Below are 20,109 nucleotides of genomic sequence, written 5' to 3' on the forward strand. Positions count from 1 at the left end.
ACTTGTACCAATTGTTTTATTTTGACCCACTGTGTATTTGAGTTTGACATATCCCTGACTTAAAGGAACAGACGTCCTCGTGAGGAAGGCGGGCCAATAACAGGCGCGACCCACAAAGTTCACCTCAGCTCTGTCCAAACATCCACAGAGCTAAAGAAACGGACAACAAGGTCCTATAAACACCACACACACACACACACACACACACACACACACACACACACACACACACACACACACACACACACACACACACACACACACACACACACACACACACACACACACACACACACACACACACCAGCACACACGCGCACACACACACACACACACACACACACACCCATGTTGCCCTCATAACAAATTAGCAATTTTCTTTTTGAATCAGCATAAAGGGAGCCTTTTTTTCTTTTCTTTTTTTCTTTTTTTAGGCCAACAAACGCTGGCAGACGATTCTTCAACGTGAGCGATGCGGCCGTTAAAAGTAGGGCAGCGAGCGGGCGGGCGGCCATGCACGTGGGCGTGGGAGGGGCAACACAATGCACACACACACACACACACACACACACACGATCGCCGCCTTTCATCGCTGTGGCGCGCTGTGGCACCGAGCAAAGAGCCTCATCGATTTAAAAAAACATGAGCCACTGAATCTTCTGGAATAACGGAGTCGAACGGCCCCAAAGACTGACAGCAAATGATAATGTAATGAATTCTGTTCCTGTGTGTAACCGCTGGGCTAATGTCTGAATTCTGTTCCTGTGTGTAACCGCTGGGCCTAATGTCTGAATTCTGTTCCTGTGTGTAACCGCTGGGCCTAATGTCTGCTCAAGTGGCGAGCGCTGTGCTGATTGCTGAATTGGAAGCAGCCCGGTGGTTGGTTTCAGCCGTGTTGGCGCACGCCACCTAATTACCGTCATGGGGGGGGGGGGGGGGGGGGTAATGGCTTCAGAGCAGAATGAATTGGTACTATAGAGAGACTGCACCGCGTGTTCAAACCTTATTGAGTATATATGAATAGAGAGGGCATCCGAGTTCTCCTTCCATCCACTTGCATTAAGTTGCTCAAAAGCGCATGAGGCGATTTCACTCCTCTTTCCGGGTATAGGAACAGAGTGCATTCCCCACTGAGCACTGCATTTGGTCTACCTACCCCCTTTATCTATAATTTAACGAATGACCTAAATGTATAGCGGCGATTCTGATGCTTTCTAAAGGTTTCTAGTTCAACAGGCCTCATGCAGAGCGGGGGAGATCTACATGTTCGCCAAGTCGAAAAGATAGCCTTCTGCATTAGCATGCAGCCAAACTATAACATCTAACTATACTGCCAATGACTACGTCCTACGTGTGAATTCTTTGTTCTTCTTTTTGTTGTTGGCTGAAACTATTGATGGCATGAGGAAAAAGATATTTCTGCTTCATTGAAATATACTGTAAAGGCAAAGGGGGGGGTGGGGGGGGGGGATAGAGAAAAGGGGTCCAGAGTTGGCACATACTGTACTATAATGCAGGTCTGGAGCCAGCTTTCAAATGTGGTAAGAGCAAGAAAACTAGTGTGAAGTGTGTGTAGGAACTCATGAAGTCACAGAGGGACATGATGACAAAAGGCTGGAATGCACACAGATAACGTCAAGACTTTGACAGGACCTCAATCGTGGCGATGCTTTTTGTTGCCGACAGGGATGCCTTGTCAAGTGATCTCAGAAGTCCTGGCTCTCTCTCTCTCTAAGGGCGCGAAGAAAAGCTCCCCCGAGCTTTTCTTTCCAGGCAGAGGGCGCCAGTCAAAAGCCTTTGCTGAGAGGATCAAAGGGTCCTTTGACAAATGTGACCAGATTTGACTGAGAGCCTGCCATCGCGCAACCTCCAGCAAAACTTATTTTTTCATCCAAAATGAGTTAATAGCACAGGCAGACTCTTCACATACTAGAGCATGTCTGAAATAAGTGTCAGAGCTGAAATCGAAATGAAATGTAAAAAATGAAATAAATGCCTTAAACATGTAGCTACAGTATAGGTGTAATGTTAGAGACCACAGCAGTGAACCTTTCAAGCCTGTGTTTTCAACTCGCTGATTTCTGCAAGAAATTCACCTTTTTCCTGGGCTGTGTGTGCTCCACTTCCTGTTGATTTCATTGGATATCATTGGTCATGCCGACCAGTTTCATTGGCTTTCATTGGATCAAATCGACAGGAACTGGAGCACACACACAGGCCCAGGTCTTGTAGGTCTGCTATTTTTGAAAAATCGACGACGACGTAGAAACATAGGCTTTTTCAGAAAACTGTCAGGATGTAGAAGACATTTTTAGAATCTGATCTCAGGTCAAAATGGGTTTAAATCAATAGAAATTAAACATTTTAGATAGCTTTGCGACTAACTGTGTCGTTGTCTCGACGGTGAATCAATTAGAAATGCAATAAACGCGGTGTGATTGAGGCGAGACGCAAGCGGTTTACAGCGGTATAACTCCTGGAGAAAGGGACGACTAATAAAACGGAATGGAGTGGAGCTCGGACTTGATTTGTGTCAGGGGCTCCGTGTACATCCACCCTGGGGGGGCGACTCCAGTTCAGAAGCTTATAGGCATCTTGGCGCGCCTCGCCGAGCACCAAGGCAAATGGAAGCTGCGTGCGACGCCGTAAATAAACCAATAAAAGCGTAATGATAGCTGTTTACCGCTACCATCTATTTCAATCAGGGCCGGTATATGCAGCACCGCCGGCGTTATAAAAAGAAAAGAAAAAAAAGCACCAGAGTCCTCCGTGGCTCTCCGAAGCTTAGCCAAGCTGATAGGGCCAATTTGTCCTGTGTGGCGACCGCGATGATTTAATTAATACATGCCACCAGGAAAGCGACAGCAATCCAATTGCCGCATAAATATGCTGAAGGAAGCAGAGAGACAGAGATATAATGCACCGGGTATAGGGGAGAGAGAGGAATTTAAAGTATTCCCACTTGATCGCACGCACGCACGCACGCCCACACACACACATACACACACACACAAAGAGCTCCCTAATGTTATGTATTGGGTCTCCATTAGCAGTGGTGTGGACTATATCCAAGTACATTTACTCAAGTACTGTACATTATTTTCAGGTACTTTTACTTTACTGGAGTATTTCCAAATTTCAAATACTTCTGCTCCACTACATCTCGTATCCAATACTGTACTTTTACTCCTTGAGTTACTTTGTAGATCGATTTTTCTTCTTCTTCTCATTTATTTTACAAAGCATATAGCCTACATGGACCACTGAATGTCAGCCATTTAAAAATAGCAGAGCTACTAGATTGTTTGACATTGTTTGACATTTTGACAACTTGAAACGGGACATTCTGCAGTGCACAATGACTATACTTTTACTCTTGGTACTTTAAGTACATGTTGATGCCTTTTACTTGTAACAGAGTATTTCTATATTGCAGTATTGATACATTTACTTAAAGGTACAGTAGGGTAAGTGATTTTATTTGGTTAAAACAATAAGTGAGTATCAGTAACAGGAATCTCCATGTCTCTCTCCAGCTTTGTATTAAACAGAACATGCATTTTCAGCTCAGGATACCAATTTTATCCAATCAGGATAGACAACTCAGTCAGGATGCAGATTAAACAAGTGGAATTGAGAGTAGTGATGACACAAATAAATGAGCAGACAAAATTGGAACTGTAGGAACACTATAAAAATGTAACTATTAATGTCTACTTTCTCCTGAGTGGCTGAAATGTTATGTCACCTATACTGTACCTGAAAATGTACTCTGTTCATTAAAGACCTGGAGAGACAGGGAGACCCCTGTTATTGAACAAACACTCAGTATCATTTGAACAATAAACCCCTTCACCCCTTTGCAAAAAAACATTATGTTAATGGCATTTAGAAGATTTAGAACACTTTCCTGGGGGTTTTATGTGTGTCTTATTATGTGGTTTTAGATTATTTTATGTTCTTTAGCTTTTAGTGTTATTATTATTATTATTTTTCTATTAAAGTTGTTTTTAATTTGTTGTTACCTCTGTAAAGCCCCCCCATGTAAAGCGTATTTGGGTACTCAGAAAAGCGCTATATAAGTTTGAGATCTTATTATTATTATTATTTTGCTGGCCATAGGGTGCAAATTTCAAATTGTGCTACTGTTATCTACTACAAATTCTATTAATTCTATGTCTGCCACACGGTAGCAGCAAAGGGTAGGTAAGCCTCGCCGATGCGATTTCCCCATATTTGGGTAGCCTACTTTCATTTCTGGTTTCCCAGCTTGGAGACTGCTATTCTAAGAAACTGCTAATGTTAGCAATTTACTCATGATGTTCATCTATCGCGAGGATCTTGAGAGGGTATCTAACTGGGTGAAAAATAACAAATTAGCACTGAATGTTGCCAAAACAACACCACCGAGTGGCGCGCTACGAGCTTGTAGGTCTGCTATTTTTGAAAAATCGAACGACTGACATTTTTAGAATCTGATTTCAGGTCAGAATGGGTTAATCAGACCAGTGTGTGTCCAGTGGAAACCTCGTATGAATCTTATCTCAGGTCAGAATGTGTTAAGAAAACGAAACTGCTTGGAGTTTTACTGGACAGTGAATTATCATGGTCGGACCATATTAATGGCATTGTAACTAAGATGGGTAGAGGTATAGCCATGGTCAGGAAGTGCTCCACATACTTGACATCCTCAGTCATGGGTCAAGTGATGCAGTCATTGGTGTTTTGTCACCTTTATTATTGTCCTGTTGTATGGTCAGCGGCGACTCAAGAAGACCTGAACCTACTACAACTTGTTCAGAACCTGAGCTGCTAGACTGGCACTTCATTGTTCTACACAAATATTGAATATATGCATAAACGCCTGTCCTGGTTATCTGTTCAAAACGAACTCCATTGCAGTGTCCTCATGTTTGTTAGAAACATAATTTATTTTTCTTTTCAAAATCTTTTTATTAAAGTTGTTTGACAAACACAGGGGGAAGCATTAAACAGAGGCATATCAAATATGAAGAAAAAAAAAACTCCATCCCCTATCCCACCCACCCCCCACCCACAATCCCAAGGATAGTCGGAAAATACATAAATCTATTAGCCTGGCTCCAGCCCCTAAATCGCTATCCACATTAAAAAATTATGTTCAGGCGATTTAGGGTCTGGTGACGAATCAGCGTCGTTTCAACTCGATGACGTCAAACAACAGTGCCGTCCAGACACAAACAAACATGGCTGCCCCTACTGCGGTAACTCACGACCGTATCAATCTGGCTATTAAATCGACATATGATAAATAGTTTCTTTGAAGACACGAGAGGTTTTATAAACATCATCATCCGACATATTTTACCGCTTTTGTTTACATACTAGTAGCGCTCGTTGGCTGTGTTTGTTTGGTTAGCAAACGGGTTAGCCATAGCCACATGATTGACACAATGCCATCTGCTTTCCTACTATTCTGATTGGTTGGTATGAACCAATCACCGAAGACTGCCTCTTTGGCAACGCCCATCCCAGAAACGGTTGTAGTAGGGAGGGCGTTCAGACTGAATAATGGAGTGAAACGAGATGAAAATTCAGGCTGAGTGTCAGGCTATAAATCTATATACACATACACGAAATACATGCATACATAATTACAAAAAATAAAATAAAAATAATAAAGCAGATTTTAATAGCAGAGCAGAATTTGTTTCAGTTGTGGTTGGCGTGGCCGAGGCATAGGCACGGCACACTATACCATTTGTGTGTTAGAAACATAATTTCTAATCAAACACCAGAATACTTCTTCAAACAGTGTTTAAATAAAATCAAGTGACAGACATAATCATCACACCAGAATTGCCAGCCTCTGTCATTTAACACTCCCTGCTCCAAAAACGAACCTCCTTAAACAAACAGTTACGTATCGATCAATATCATTTTGGAACATGTTACCACCTCACATTAACATAACACAAAGTAAATTATCTTTCAAATATGCTTTAAAGGAACACTTGCTACAGCTGGCCACATGACCATAATGATATTCGTATTATGTTGCATTACATTTTATAGAATAAATTGTAATTATGTATTTATGTACTTTTTGTATGTATGGACCCCAGGAAGATTAGCTGTCGCCCCGGCGAAAGCTAATGGGGATCCATTCAATAAACAATAAATAAACAATAAACGTCACCATGTCGGGGGCGATGCGATAAAAAAAATCACTAATCAGATTGGAAACCTGGGATGGATGATGATCACCACGGACAGCGCTGCAGCTTTCAGAGTTAACATGATGATCACCACGGACAGCGCTGCAGCTTTCAGAGTTAACATGATGATCACCACAGACAGCGCTGCAGCTTTCAGAGTTAACATGATGATCACCACGGACAGCGCTGCAGCTTTCAGAGTTAACATGATGATCACCACAGACAGCGCTGCAGCTTTCAGAGTTAACATGATGATCACCACGGACAGCGCTGCAGCTTTCAGAGTTAACATGATGATCACCACGGACAGCGCTGCAGCTTTCAGAGTTAACATGATGATCACCACGGACAGCGCTGCAGCTTTCAGAGTTAACATGATGATCACCACGGACAGCGCTGCAGCTTTCAGAGTTAACATGATAATCACCACAGACAGCGCTGCAGCTTTCAGAGTTAACATGATGATCACCACGGACAGCGCTGCAGCTTTCAGAGTTAACATGATGATCACCACGGACAGCGCTGCAGCTTTCAGAGTTAACATGATAATCACCACAGACAGCGCTGCAGCTTTCAGAGTTAACATGATGATCACCACGGACAGCGCTGCAGCTTTCAGAGTTAACAGCCAAAGAAGATCCTACTTTTAATGGGACCCTATATGGGACGCACGCGCACGTATCCTGGTGCTGGGGGTACAGGCCTATATGCAAGGCGTTGCCTATAGCAACCGGGCCAGTGTTAAAAGTAGATTTTCGTCGAAACCGTTTCATATTCGATATAAAGCTTTGATATAAAGTACGAGGCATACAATGGATGTACTGTAGACTGACTGCAGTTTCTTCCAGCGGTGAAATGTCCCTTTAAGTAAGGCATTCGAGTGCTTGTTTCCAGCACTGTGTGAGTGGAGCTGCTTTGAGTGTTGAAGGCCCAGGCAGCACGGGGAGGACAGCTTTAAGCTCACGCTCCCAGGAGGGGAGCTTCTTGCTCAACAGGACATCTTCTCAACACAACCAGACCCCTGGGACAGTGTCTCCAGGCACGCACGCACGCACGCACGCACGCACGCACGCACGCACGCACGCACGCACGCACGCACGCACGCACGCGCGCACGCACGCACGCACGCACGCACGCATTCTGAGTTTCTGCAGCTTACCAGAGACAAACGGAAGTGCTTTACTGGAGATATTATAGCAGAAAAAAAGTCGAGTCCCCTCGAGATGAGTGAAGTAAAATGTTCTTCTGAAGGGAGCTCCCACCCACATGCATGCAAGCGCACACACACACACACACACGCACACACGCACGCACGCACGGAGAGAGAGTGATTTGCATAGCTACAAACACATAAGCTAAACCCCTGGAGATCCATCTGGAAGCACCAACTTATCGAGTTCACGAGTTCAAATCAATCTCTGCTGTCTGCCACCGTGCAATAGCATCACGTTCAACAATTGAGAGAGAGTGTGCGGGTGTGTGTGCGTGCGAGTGCGTGTGCGTGTGTGTGTGTGTGGTAAACTATTATAAGTCTTAGAACTGTGAAGGGGTAATAACTAAATAAAAGAGAGAGAGAGAGAGAGAGAGAGAGAGAGAGAGAGAGAGAGAGAGAGAGAGAGAGAGAGAGAGAGAGAGAGAGAGAGAGAGAGAGAGAGAGAGAGAGAGAGAGAGAGAGACCTTAATTCAACCTGTGGAGCATTTTGCAATATTGTATTCTATTGCTCCCTAATGCTTTTCTGGGTTTGGCACAGAGCACAGATCTGTTGTTTTCTGGGTTTGGCACAGAGCACAGATCTGTTGTTTTCTGGGTTTGGCACAGAGCACAGATCTGTTGTTTTCTGGGTTTGGCACAGAGCACAGATCTGTTGTTTTCTGGGTTTGGCACAGAGCACAGATCTGTTGTTTTCTGGGTTTGGCACAGAGCACAGATCTGTTGTTTTCTGGGTTTGGCACAGAGCACAGATCTGTTGTTTTCTGGGTTTGGCACAGAGCACAGATCTGTTGTTTTCTGGGTTTGGCACAGAGCACAGATCTGTTGTTTTCTGGGTTTGGCACAGAGCACAGATCTGTTGTTTTCTGGGTTTGGCACAGAGCACAGATCTGTTGTTTTCTGGGTTTGGCACAGAGCACAGATCTGTTGTTTTCTGGGTTTGGCACAGAGCACAGATCTGTTGTTTTCTGGGTTTGGCACAGAGCACAGATCTGTTGTTTTCTGGGTTTGGCACAGAGCACAGATCTGTTGTTTTCTGGGTTTGGCACAGAGCACAGATCTGTTGTTTTCTGGGTTTGGCACAGAGCACAGATCTGTTGTTTTCTGGGTTTGGCACAGAGCACAGATCTGTTGTTTTCTGGGTTTGGCACAGAGCACAGATCTGTTGTTTTCTGGGTTTGGCACAGAGCACAGATCTGTTGTTTTCTGGGTTTGGCACAGAGCACAGATCTGTTGTTTTCTGGGTTTGGCACAGAGCACAGATCTGTTGTTTTCTGGGTTTGGCACAGAGCACAGATCTGTTGTTTTCTGGGTTTGGCACAGAGCACAGATCTGTTGTTTTCTGGGTTTGGCACAGAGCACAGATCTGTTGTTTTCTGGGTTTGGCACAGAGCACAGATCTGTTGTTTTCTGGGTTTGGCACAGAGCACAGATCTGTTGTTTTCTGGGTTTGGCACAGAGCACAGATCTGTTGTTTTCTGGGTTTGGCACAGAGCACAGATCTGTTGTTTTCTGGGTTTGGCACAGAGCACAGATCTGTTGTTTTCTGGGTTTGGCACAGAGCACAGATCTGTTGTTTTCTGGGTTTGGCACAGAGCACAGATCTGTTGTTTTCTGGGTTTGGCACAGAGCACAGATCTGTTGTTTTCTGGGTTTGGCACAGAGCACAGATCTGTTGTTTTCTGGGTTTGGCACAGAGCACAGATCTGTTGTTTTCTGGGTTTGGCACAGAGCACAGATCTGTTGTTTTCTGGGTTTGGCACAGAGCACAGATCTGTTGTTTTCTGGGTTTGGCACAGAGCACAGATCTGTTGTTTTCTGGGTTTGGCACAGAGCACAGATCTGTTGTTTTCTGGGTTTGGCACAGAGCACAGATCTGTTGTTTTCTGGGTTTGGCACAGAGCACAGATCTGTTGTTTTCTGGGTTTGGCACAGAGCACAGATCTGTTGTTTTCTGGGTTTGGCACAGAGCACAGATCTGTTGTTTTCTGGGTTTGGCACAGAGCACAGATCTGTTGTTTTCTGGGTTTGGCACAGAGCACAGATCTGTTGTTTTCTGGGTTTGGCACAGAGCACAGATCTGTTGTTTTCTGGGTTTGGCACAGAGCACAGATCTGTTGTTTTCTGGGTTTGGCACAGAGCACAGATCTGTTGTTTTCTGGGTTTGGCACAGAGCACAGATCTGTTGTTTTCTGGGTTTGGCACAGAGCACAGATCTGTTGTTTTCTGGGTTTGGCACAGAGCACAGATCTGTTGTTTTCTGGGTTTGGCACAGAGCACAGATCTGTTGTTTTCTGGGTTTGGCACAGAGCACAGATCTGTTGTTTTCTGGGTTTGGCACAGAGCACAGATCTGTTGTTTTCTGGGTTTGGCACAGAGCACAGATCTGTTGTTTTCTGGGTTTGGCACAGAGCACAGATCTGTTGTTTTCTGGGTTTGGCACAGAGCACAGATCTGTTGTTTTCTGGGTTTGGCACAGAGCACAGATCTGTTGTTTTCTGGGTTTGGCACAGAGCACAGATCTGTTGTTTTCTGGGTTTGGCACAGAGCACAGATCTGTTGTTTTCTGGGTTTGGCACAGAGCACAGATCTGTTGTTTTCTGGGTTTGGCACAGAGCACAGATCTGTTGTTTTCTGGGTTTGGCACAGAGCACAGATCTGTTGTTTTCTGGGTTTGGCACAGAGCACAGATCTGTTGTTTTCTGGGTTTGGCACAGAGCACAGATCTGTTGTTTTCTGGGTTTGGCACAGAGCACAGATCTGTTGTTTTCTGGGTTTGGCACAGAGCACAGATCTGTTGTTTTCTGGGTTTGGCACAGAGCACAGATCTGTTGTTTTCTGGGTTTGGCACAGAGCACAGATCTGTTGTTTTCTGGGTTTGGCACAGAGCACAGATCTGTTGTTTTCTGGGTTTGGCACAGAGCACAGATCTGTTGTTTTCTGGGTTTGGCACAGAGCACAGATCTGTTGTTTTCTGGGTTTGGCACAGAGCACAGATCTGTTGTTTTCTGGGTTTGGCACAGAGCACAGATCTGTTGTTTTCTGGGTTTGGCACAGAGCACAGATCTGTTGTTTTCTGGGTTTGGCACAGAGCACAGATCTGTTGTTTTCTGGGTTTGGCACAGAGCACAGATCTGTTGTTTTCTGGGTTTGGCACAGAGCACAGATCTGTTGTTTTCTGGGTTTGGCACAGAGCACAGATCTGTTGTTTTCTGGGTTTGGCACAGAGCACAGATCTGTTGTTTTCTGGGTTTGGCACAGAGCACAGATCTGTTGTTTTCTGGGTTTGGCACAGAGCACAGATCTGTTGTTTTCTGGGTTTGGCACAGAGCACAGATCTGTTGTTTTCTGGGTTTGGCACAGAGCACAGATCTGTTGTTTTCTGGGTTTGGCACAGAGCACAGATCTGTTGTTTTCTGGGTTTGGCACAGAGCACAGATCTGTTGTTTTCTGGGTTTGGCACAGAGCACAGATCTGTTGTTTTCTGGGTTTGGCACAGAGCACAGATCTGTTGTTTTCTGGGTTTGGCACAGAGCACAGATCTGTTGTTTTCTGGGTTTGGCACAGAGCACAGATCTGTTGTTTGCTGACATGTGGTTATAATTGTTTTGTATTGTTGAGCATTTGGTGACCCAAATGTGACAGAAATATCAGGGCATTGTCTTTTTACAGTGCAATCAAATGCAGCACATTGTCAACACATACTGTACGTGTTGTTAACCCATTCTGAACGGGCACCCATTTTGGTGTCAGCATCATGTTATGCTTTAGCTATTTAAAAATAGCAGATCTACAAGCTCGTATCGCGCCACCGGGTGGCGCGATACGAGCTTGTAGGTCTGCTATTTTTGAAAAATCAAAGAACGACAGACATTTTTTAGAATCTGATCTCAGGTCAGAATGGGTCAATCAGACCAGTGTGTGTCCAGTAGAAACCTCGTATGAATCTGATCTCAGGTCAGAATGGGTTAATTAGGAGTAATCTTAGTAGTAATCCTTTATTGGACAATCTTCAAATATACTGTACTGACGAAAGCAATACAGTATGAGGGTGAATGAATGGAGAGAGAGAGAGAGAGAGAGAGAGAGAGAGAGAGAGTGTGTCTTTTGTAGGCCGTCTGCCAACTGTAAGTGTTTTCTAGCGTTACTTTGCGTGCATGCGTGCGCAAATACAGTATGCAAGTGTGTATGTGTGTGTGTGTGTGTGTGTGTGTGTGTGTGTGTGTGTGTGTGTGTGTGTGTGTGTGTGTGTGTGTGTGTGTGAGAGAACATGAGTCAAACCGAGAGACAGAGTGCGTGCGTAGAGCTGGAGGAGATATGCCTACAGAGAGACAGACAGAGAGGAGAGAATAAAACCGAGTATAACCGAGAGGTAATGGTCCAAGAAAATGCCCACTTAGGCAATCGATGGCCTCAAATGAACTTTTAATCCCGACCAATTGAGAATGATGGAATGACAATGATCCCCCAGCCCGCCCACTACTCAACTCAATGGGCCACGAGGACGGCAGAGGCCTTTATCCTATTTTGGGCGAGAACCCCTTTTGGCATTATGTCATGCTTTAGCTATTGAAAAATAGCAGATCTACAAACTCATAGCGCGCCACCGAGTGGCGCGCTACAAGCTTGTAGGTCTACTATTTGTTTTTAAATCGAAGAACGACTGACATAAAGCATAGCTTTTTCAGAAAACTGTCAGGATGTAGAAGACATTTTTTTTAATCTGATCTCAGGTCAGAATGGGTTATTGGTAGCTGGCCTTTTAGCTTGATCTATATACAGTTTCACACTCCACACCCACGCGCACACACAGCACTGAATGAAGCTCTAACGCTGGAAAAACACCTGTTAGCCAGCCTAAGATGAATACTGAAATGCCAAGGAAGAAGCAGCAGTGCAATTAGCAGGAGAGAAAAGTATACACATGCAGGCATACTGCACGGCACTGCTATGTTCACGTTCAGATTATAGGGATGGAGCTCGATACCCGATTAAACCCCCACAAAAAAAAAAACCAAACAGATAACAAGCTTATTGAGTATACCCAGTATCAAAGCTTTGGGCTTATCAAGCCTGTTATCGAGCATATAGCGGCCCATGATAGTATGGACGGACCGTACGGTACACACATTAAGGGGGTGCGTATACGCTTTTCCGACATGTCAATAGTCCGACATGCGGAAACAAACGACCGTCAGTCAGTGGGCCCAGACGCAGGCTGGTCAGCGAGTGCCCCCAACAGCACCCCCCCCCCCACCCCACCCCATCTCTGCACGCATGTGATCGCCGATAAAAACAACCCAAACACACAGCGTTTTGGCTTATAAATAAACAGCGCAGCGGGGCACCGTACAGCAGTCGTGACGGTACCTGTCACGATTGTGAACAGAGCAGCCAAGCAGCATGCAGCCTGTGAAAACAAGCCCAAACTGCCTTTTGGTTTATAAACAGCGGGGCACTGCACAGCAGTATAGTTGTGATTTCTGAACGTATACCTGGCTCTCAGGACTGCAACTGTCATTGCATCGTGTTTATAGTTTTATTTTACAGACGGCATGGGTGGGCGGCCGTGGGCCCCAAATGCCTCTGGGCCCCCCCAACGCAGTTTGGGTATTTAAAGTATTTAAAGGACCTAGTAAATAGTAGTTCAAGTGATAGTTAATTTTTGGTTAGTTTGTTTATACAACAAATGACACTGAACAATGATACCCCCTTCCGTCCCCCCTTCCTCCTTCCCATCTGAACTCTCATGCTCACATCATACGTACAGTACATACGTTATGGCTTATGGCTTGTGTGTGTGGGTGGGTGTGTATATAATTACTCCTCATTTATATTTATACTTCATTGTCTATTTTTCTATTTATTTCCTTTATTATATATTACTGTACATACTGTACATTCTGTACATTCAACAACAAGTGTATTTATTCCCATTATTGCATTACTGTATTGCACTCTGGTTGGATGCCACTATTCATTTCATTGTCAAAGTATTTGTATACTATGTGCAGTGACAATAAATTTAATCTAATCTAATCTAATCTAAAGAGCTGAAGATACATGGACATTTTATCGTAATTATTACAGTATACTATTCATAATATAGTGCCATATAACACTTAAATTGCACAAAATAATGAATGGTTGTTTTAAAAATATTTGTAACTTTTGTCATCATTTAATTATAGATGGTGGTCAGCCACAGTCACGGTCACAACTGGCCAATAAGAAAAGACACTGGTTCCGTCCACAAAAATCATAGAAAATTCTCCATAGTGGGCTCGATAAGCCTTGATCGATCAATCAAAATTAACGAGCTCCAATCCTTGATTCAGATGCTGCTATAATGTTTGCACCAAACAATGAATGTAATTCATCCCACCTGAAAAAACACAGCCATGGCTGCGATGATCCTCTTCTCCCTCATGGCTGCACTCAGGCTGTCAAAGTCGTCCGAGTTGTACATGTATATCTGCATCTGTTTGTCAAATGGAGAGAGAAGCAGAGAGAGAAAGAGAGAGAGAGCAGTTAATTAAAACCCATTCTGAACGGGAACCCATTTTGGTGTTAGCGTCATGTTGTGCTTTAGCTATTGAAAAATAGCAGATCTACAAGCTCATAGCGCGCCACCGAGTGGCGCGCTACGAGCTTGTAGGTCTGCTATTTTTGAAAAATCGAAGAACGACTGACATTTTTAGAATCCGATGTCAGGTCAGAAAGGGTTCATCAGACCAGTGTGTGTCCAGTGGAAGCCTCGTATGAATCTGATCTCGGGTCATAGGTTAAAGACATGACCGAGGATCAACCACTAAAACCCCATATTCAATTCAATTCAATTCAATTGAGCTGTATTGGCATGAGAAAACATACATTGCCAAAGCAAGTGTCAAAATATTATATATATGGGGATAACAGTAGTACTGTGTTAATATTATAAAGACATTTGTGGGGTACAGCACTGTGTTACCGTAATTATAAAAAGACATTTGTGGGGTACAGCACTGTGTTACCGTCATTATAAAGACATTTGTGGGGTACAGCACTGTGTTACCGTCATTATAAAGTCATTTGTGGGGTACAGCACTGTGTTACCGTCATTATAAAGACATCTGTGGGATACAGCACTGTGTTACCATCATTATAAAGACATTTGTGGGGTACAGCACTGTGTTACCGTCATTATAAAGACATTTGTGGGGTACAGCACTGTGTTACCGTCATTATAAAGACATTTGTGGGGTACAGCACTGTGTTACCATCATTATAAAGACATCTGTGGGGTACAGCACTGTGTTACCGTCATTATAAAGACATTTGTGGGGTACAGCACTGTGTTACCGTCATTATAAAGACATTTGTGGGGTACAGCACTGTGTTACCGTCATTATAAAGACATTTGTGGGGTACAGCACTGTGTTACCGTCATTATAAAGACATTTGTGGGGTACAGCACTGTGTTACCGTCATTATAAAGACATTTGTGGGGTACAGCACTGTGTTACCGTCATTATAAAGACATTTGTGGGGTACAGCACTGTGTTACCGTCATTATAAAGACATTTGTGGGGTACAGCACTGTGTTACCGTCATTATAAAGACATTTGTGGGGTACAGCACTGTGTTACCGTCATTATAAAGACATTTGTGGGGTACAGCACTGTGTTACTGTAATTATAAAGACATTTGTGGGGTACATCACTGTGTTACTGTCATTATAAAGACATTTGTGGGGTACAGCACTGTGTTACCGTCATTATAAAGACATTTGTGGGGTACATCACTGTGTTACTGTAATTATAAAGACATTTGTGGGGTACAGCACTGTGTTACCGTCATTATAAAGACATTTGTGGGGTACAGCACTGTGTTACCGTCATTATAAAGACATTTGTGGGGTACAGCACTGTGTTACCGTCATTATAAAGACATTTGTGGGGTACAGCACTGTGTTACCGTCATTATAAAGACATTTGTGGGGTACAGCACTGTGTTACCGTCATTATAAAGACATCTGTGGGGTACAGCACTGTGTTACCGTCATTATAAAGACATTTGTGGGGTACAGCACTGTGTTACCGTCATTATAAAGACATTTGTGGGGTACAGCACTGTGTTACCGTCATTATAAAGACATTTGTGGGGTACAGCACTGTGTTACCGTCATTATAAAGACATTTGTGGGGTACAGCACTGTGTTACCGTCATTATAAAGACATTTGTGGGGTACAGCACTGTGTTACCGTCATTATAAAGACATTTGTGGGGTACAGCACTGTGTTACCGTCATTATAAAGACATTTGTGGGGTACAGCACTGTGTTACTGTCATTATAAAGACATTTGTGGGGTACAGCACTGTGTTACTGTCATTATAAAGACATTTGTGGGGTACAGCACTGTGTTACCATCATTATAAAGACATTTGTGGGGTACAGCACTGTGTTACCGTCATTATAAAGACATTTGTGGGGTACAGCACTGTGTTACCGTCATTATAAAGACATTTGTGGGGTACAGCACTGTGTTACCGTCATTATAAAGACATTTGTGGGGTACAGCACTGTGTTACTGTCATTATAAAGACATTTGTGGGGTACAGCACTGTGTTACCGTCATTATAAAGACATTTGTGGGGTACAGCACTGTGTTACCGTCATTATAAAGACATTTGTGGGGTACAGCACTGTGTTACCGTCATTATAAAGACATTTGTGGGGTACAGCACTGTGTTACCGTCATTATAAAGACATTTGTGGGGTACAGCACTGTGTTACCGTCATTATAAAGACATTTGTGGGGTACAGCACTGTGTTACCGTCATTATAAAGACATTTGTGGGGTACAGCACTGTGTTACCGTCATTATAAAGACATTTGTGGGGTACAGCACTGTGTTACCGTCATTATAAAGACATTTGTGGGGTACAGCACTGTGTTACCGTCATTATAAAGACATTTGTGGGGTACAGCACTGTGTTACCGTCATTATAAAGACATTTGTGGGGTACAGCACTGTGTTACCGTCATTATAAAGACATTTGTGGGGTACAGCACTGTGTTACCGTCATTATAAAGACATTTGTGGGGTACAGCACTGTGTTACCGTCATTATAAAGACATTTGTGGGGTACAGCACTGTGTTACCGTCATTATAAAGACATTTGTGGGGTACAGCACTGTGTTACCGTCATTATAAAGACATTTGTGGGGTACAGCACTGTGTTACCGTCATTATAAAGACATTTGTGGGGTACAGCACTGTGTTACCGTCATTATAAAGACATTTGTGGGGTACAGCACTGTGTTACCGTCATTATAAAGACATTTGTGGGGTACAGCACTGTGTTACCGTCATTATAAAGACATTTGTGGGGTACAGCACTGTGTTACCGTCATTATAAAGACATTTGTGGGGTACAGCACTGTGTTACCGTCATTATAAAGACATTTGTGGGGTACAGCACTGTGTTACCGTCATTATAAAGACATTTGTGGGGTACAGCACTGTGTTACCGTCATTATAAAGACATTTGTGGGGTACAGCACTGTGTTACCGTCATTATAAAGACATTTGTGGGGTACAGCACTGTGTTACCGTCATTATAAAGACATTTGTGGGGTACAGCACTATGTTACCGTCATTATAAAGACATTTGTGGGGTACAGCACTGTGTTACCGTCATTATAAAGACATTTGTGGGGTACAGCACTGTGTTACCGTCATTATAAAGACATTTGTGGGGTACAGCACTGTGTTACTGTCATTATAAAGACATTTGTGGGGTACAGCACTGTGTTACCGTCATTATAAAGACATTTGTGGGGTACAGCACTGTGTTACCATCATTATAAAGACATTTGTGGGGTACAGCACTGTGTTACCGTCATTATAAAGACATTTGTGGGGTACAGCACTGTGTTAGGGACTGATCGTTATTTATCAAAGGTTGGTATGGTGCAAAAAAGGGGGGGGTCATTAAACAATGTTTTGAGCCTGAGGGGGGGATATGTTTATTTTTATTTTGGCTTGGGGGAGGTTGTACAACTTTATTTCGCTGAATTTTGTATTTAAAAAAGGTTTTGATTATTTTGTTTTTCATAGAGTTTTACTCCTATCTATATAAAGTAACAAAGTTTACCCTGTGTGGCGAGTGTACTTGGTATCTTCCATGTGTGCGCAACTGCGCAAATAGAACAGATCTACAAGCTAACAACGTGTTGCTTGGTGACACGTTGTTAGCTTGTATATCTGTTCTACCACCAAAGGTCCCTCCCCCGGCCGCTGATGTAGTTTGCCCCGTCTGACTTGTAGCCATTTCAAAACAGCGCGGGACAGATTGATTCTGCGTTCATAACATTTCCCGTAGAAAAAGTGAAAAATGTTTCAAGCTATGAACCGCAATGTTTGAATTGCGGGCCAACAGCAAGAGCCAAGCGCCAGTGTTGTCGGTCAGAGAGGAGGAAGGCGAGGAGCAGCAGGTTGACAGCACCGCTGTTGAGGTTGCGGTGGTGTGAGGTGTCTCGGTGAAACCCAGCTCTGGAAATATCCTCTTTAATGAAAATGCGGGTGCTACCGGTGCTACCCCCATCTGATAGGCACCTGGCTACTTGGCTTTGCGTTGGTGCATCTATCCTTAATGGTAGCTGTCTGCAGTATACTATTGTCAGAGTTGCTTGCTACACTACTAACTGCATCTGCAACACTGTGGTCAGCCTGTCTGCCGTTGCCGTGGTCGGCGCGTCTATCATGCGCTGTATATTGACTGGCTGTTTGGTTGCAAACTGTTTTGTGGTGTCTGCGCCCGCACTCTTCAGAGTGAATGCCCTGCGTTCTACAATTACGCGCGACATGCAGCCTGCCTAGCATTTTAATGGCATTGTCATAATTCTGGTCTGATAAAGCCAATCCCGCGACTATAGCCGCTGTGCCACTTAACAATACTCACTTTAAATATGTGAATTTATCAGACTTACTGAGACTCGTGTTTTTGTCTATTGCTGTCTCAAATTGACTCCAAAAGCTTTGCCATTGACTCACATCTCCAGTGAACTTCTCCATGGTCAGTTTAGGCAGTTTGACGGTAGGGCTGGTCTAAAAGCATGCAGCTGTCTAGCCCTAGAACGGCTCTTGTTGTTACATACAGTATGTACAGTACATGGAAATTTACGAAGTATAATTAAATGATCACAGGCATTCTAGGTCTAGCAGCTGCATGTGCATCTTTGCGCACTCGCATTGCAATGGTGGATTGTTGGTGTGTGCGTCACAGTAGCCTACTTGTGTTTTGTCCGCGGTGCCATGTACTTTTGTCTGCGTATGTGGTTGTAATAGATTAAAGAAAGAGTTACACTACTCGGTGGTGCCTGGCTGGCTAAATGAGCCGAGCAGGCAGTTGAACGTTGGTGTTGCGCAAATTGTGCTTTTCTCTGTGGAGTATGACGCTGTAGTATTATGGTATGTGACTGCGTGACATATTTATTTAGCATTCATTCATTTTCATCATCCTGGGCTTGGGCACAGAGGCGAGGGGTGCCCACTGCCTTGGCAGCTTGGCTATAGAATGACTTTACGCACGAGGCTCACCTCAAAAATAGCCAATCTAAGCTCACAAATTTGTGTCGCGTCATCAGCGTGTTGTTTTGAGCTTGTAGGTCTGCATCAAGGTTATTATAGTTAACTATAACTAACGAAAAAACGAAAACTAGAATTAAAAAAACATTTTAGTTAACTGAAACTAAACTGAAACTAAAATAAATTAAAAAACGATAACTAAACTAAAACTGTATTGTGTGTTCACAAAACTAACTAAAACGAACTGAAATGATAGACAAAATGGCATTCGTCATCGTTTTTTTTAACAATATTTATATGCCTTACGGACATTTAGAATATAAACCTTTTAAATTAATTCGGTACTTTTCCTTATTTCCCGAGCCGTTTTTACGGCACTTTTCAGCACCGTAAGGCAGCAAAAACTAAAACTAAACTAAAACTAAACTAAAACTAAACTAAAACTAAACTAAAACTAAGCATTTTCACAAAATAAAAACTAAACTAAAACTAGCAAACCCGCTCTAAAAACTAACTAAAACTAACTGAATTAGAAAAAAAGATGTCAAAACTAACTAAAACTAAACTATAATGAAAAAACCCAAACTATTATAACCTTGGTCTGCATATGCTATATTTAAATCTTTAGTTGGAAGAATGCAATGGCATATCATCAGTGTTGAGTGTTGACCATAATGTAATGACGGATATGGAACCAAATGAACCCCAGACGGCCGCTGCCTAATAAACGATCAGCGTTTACTTTATGCTGCTATACTGTTGGTGTGAATATAAAATAAACATAGTCTATGGTGTTTTGGGGGGGGGGGTCATATATATTCTTCCAGTCCCTGAGGGGGGGTCCCGAAAAAATATTTGGAGGCTGGGGGGGGGATGAGGAAAAATAAAAAAATGAAATCACATCTGCACCACCCCCCCCTGGTGGATAAATAACGATCAGTCCCTTACCGTCATTATAAAGACATTTGTGGGGTACAGCACTGTGTTACTGTCATTATAAAGATATCTGTGGGGTACAGCACTGTGTTACTGTCATTATAAAGATATCTGTGGGGTACAGCACTGTGTTACCGTCATTATAAAGACATTTGTGGGGTACAGCACTGTGTTACCGTCATTATAAAGACAT

At 43.3% G+C, this 20,109-nt stretch overlaps 1 protein-coding gene across 1 annotated transcript in view; it reads right to left on the reverse strand.

Annotated features, from left to right (window-relative positions):
- Positions 1-20,109, reverse strand: part of LOC310862978 (receptor-type tyrosine-protein phosphatase gamma-like) — a gene marked incomplete at its 3' end in the record, with an annotated part of 434,985 nt that overhangs the window by 116,196 nt on the left and 298,680 nt on the right. The window contains 1 exon segment of the mRNA XM_083771100.1: positions 13,793-13,888. Within this exon segment, the coding sequence (XP_083627226.1) occupies positions 13,793-13,888 (96 nt within the window).

This window comes from Protomyctophum parallelum (assembly GCF_964188405.1).
Source record: "Protomyctophum parallelum genome assembly, chromosome: 8".
NCBI lineage: Eukaryota > Metazoa > Chordata > Actinopteri > Myctophiformes > Myctophidae > Protomyctophum > Protomyctophum parallelum.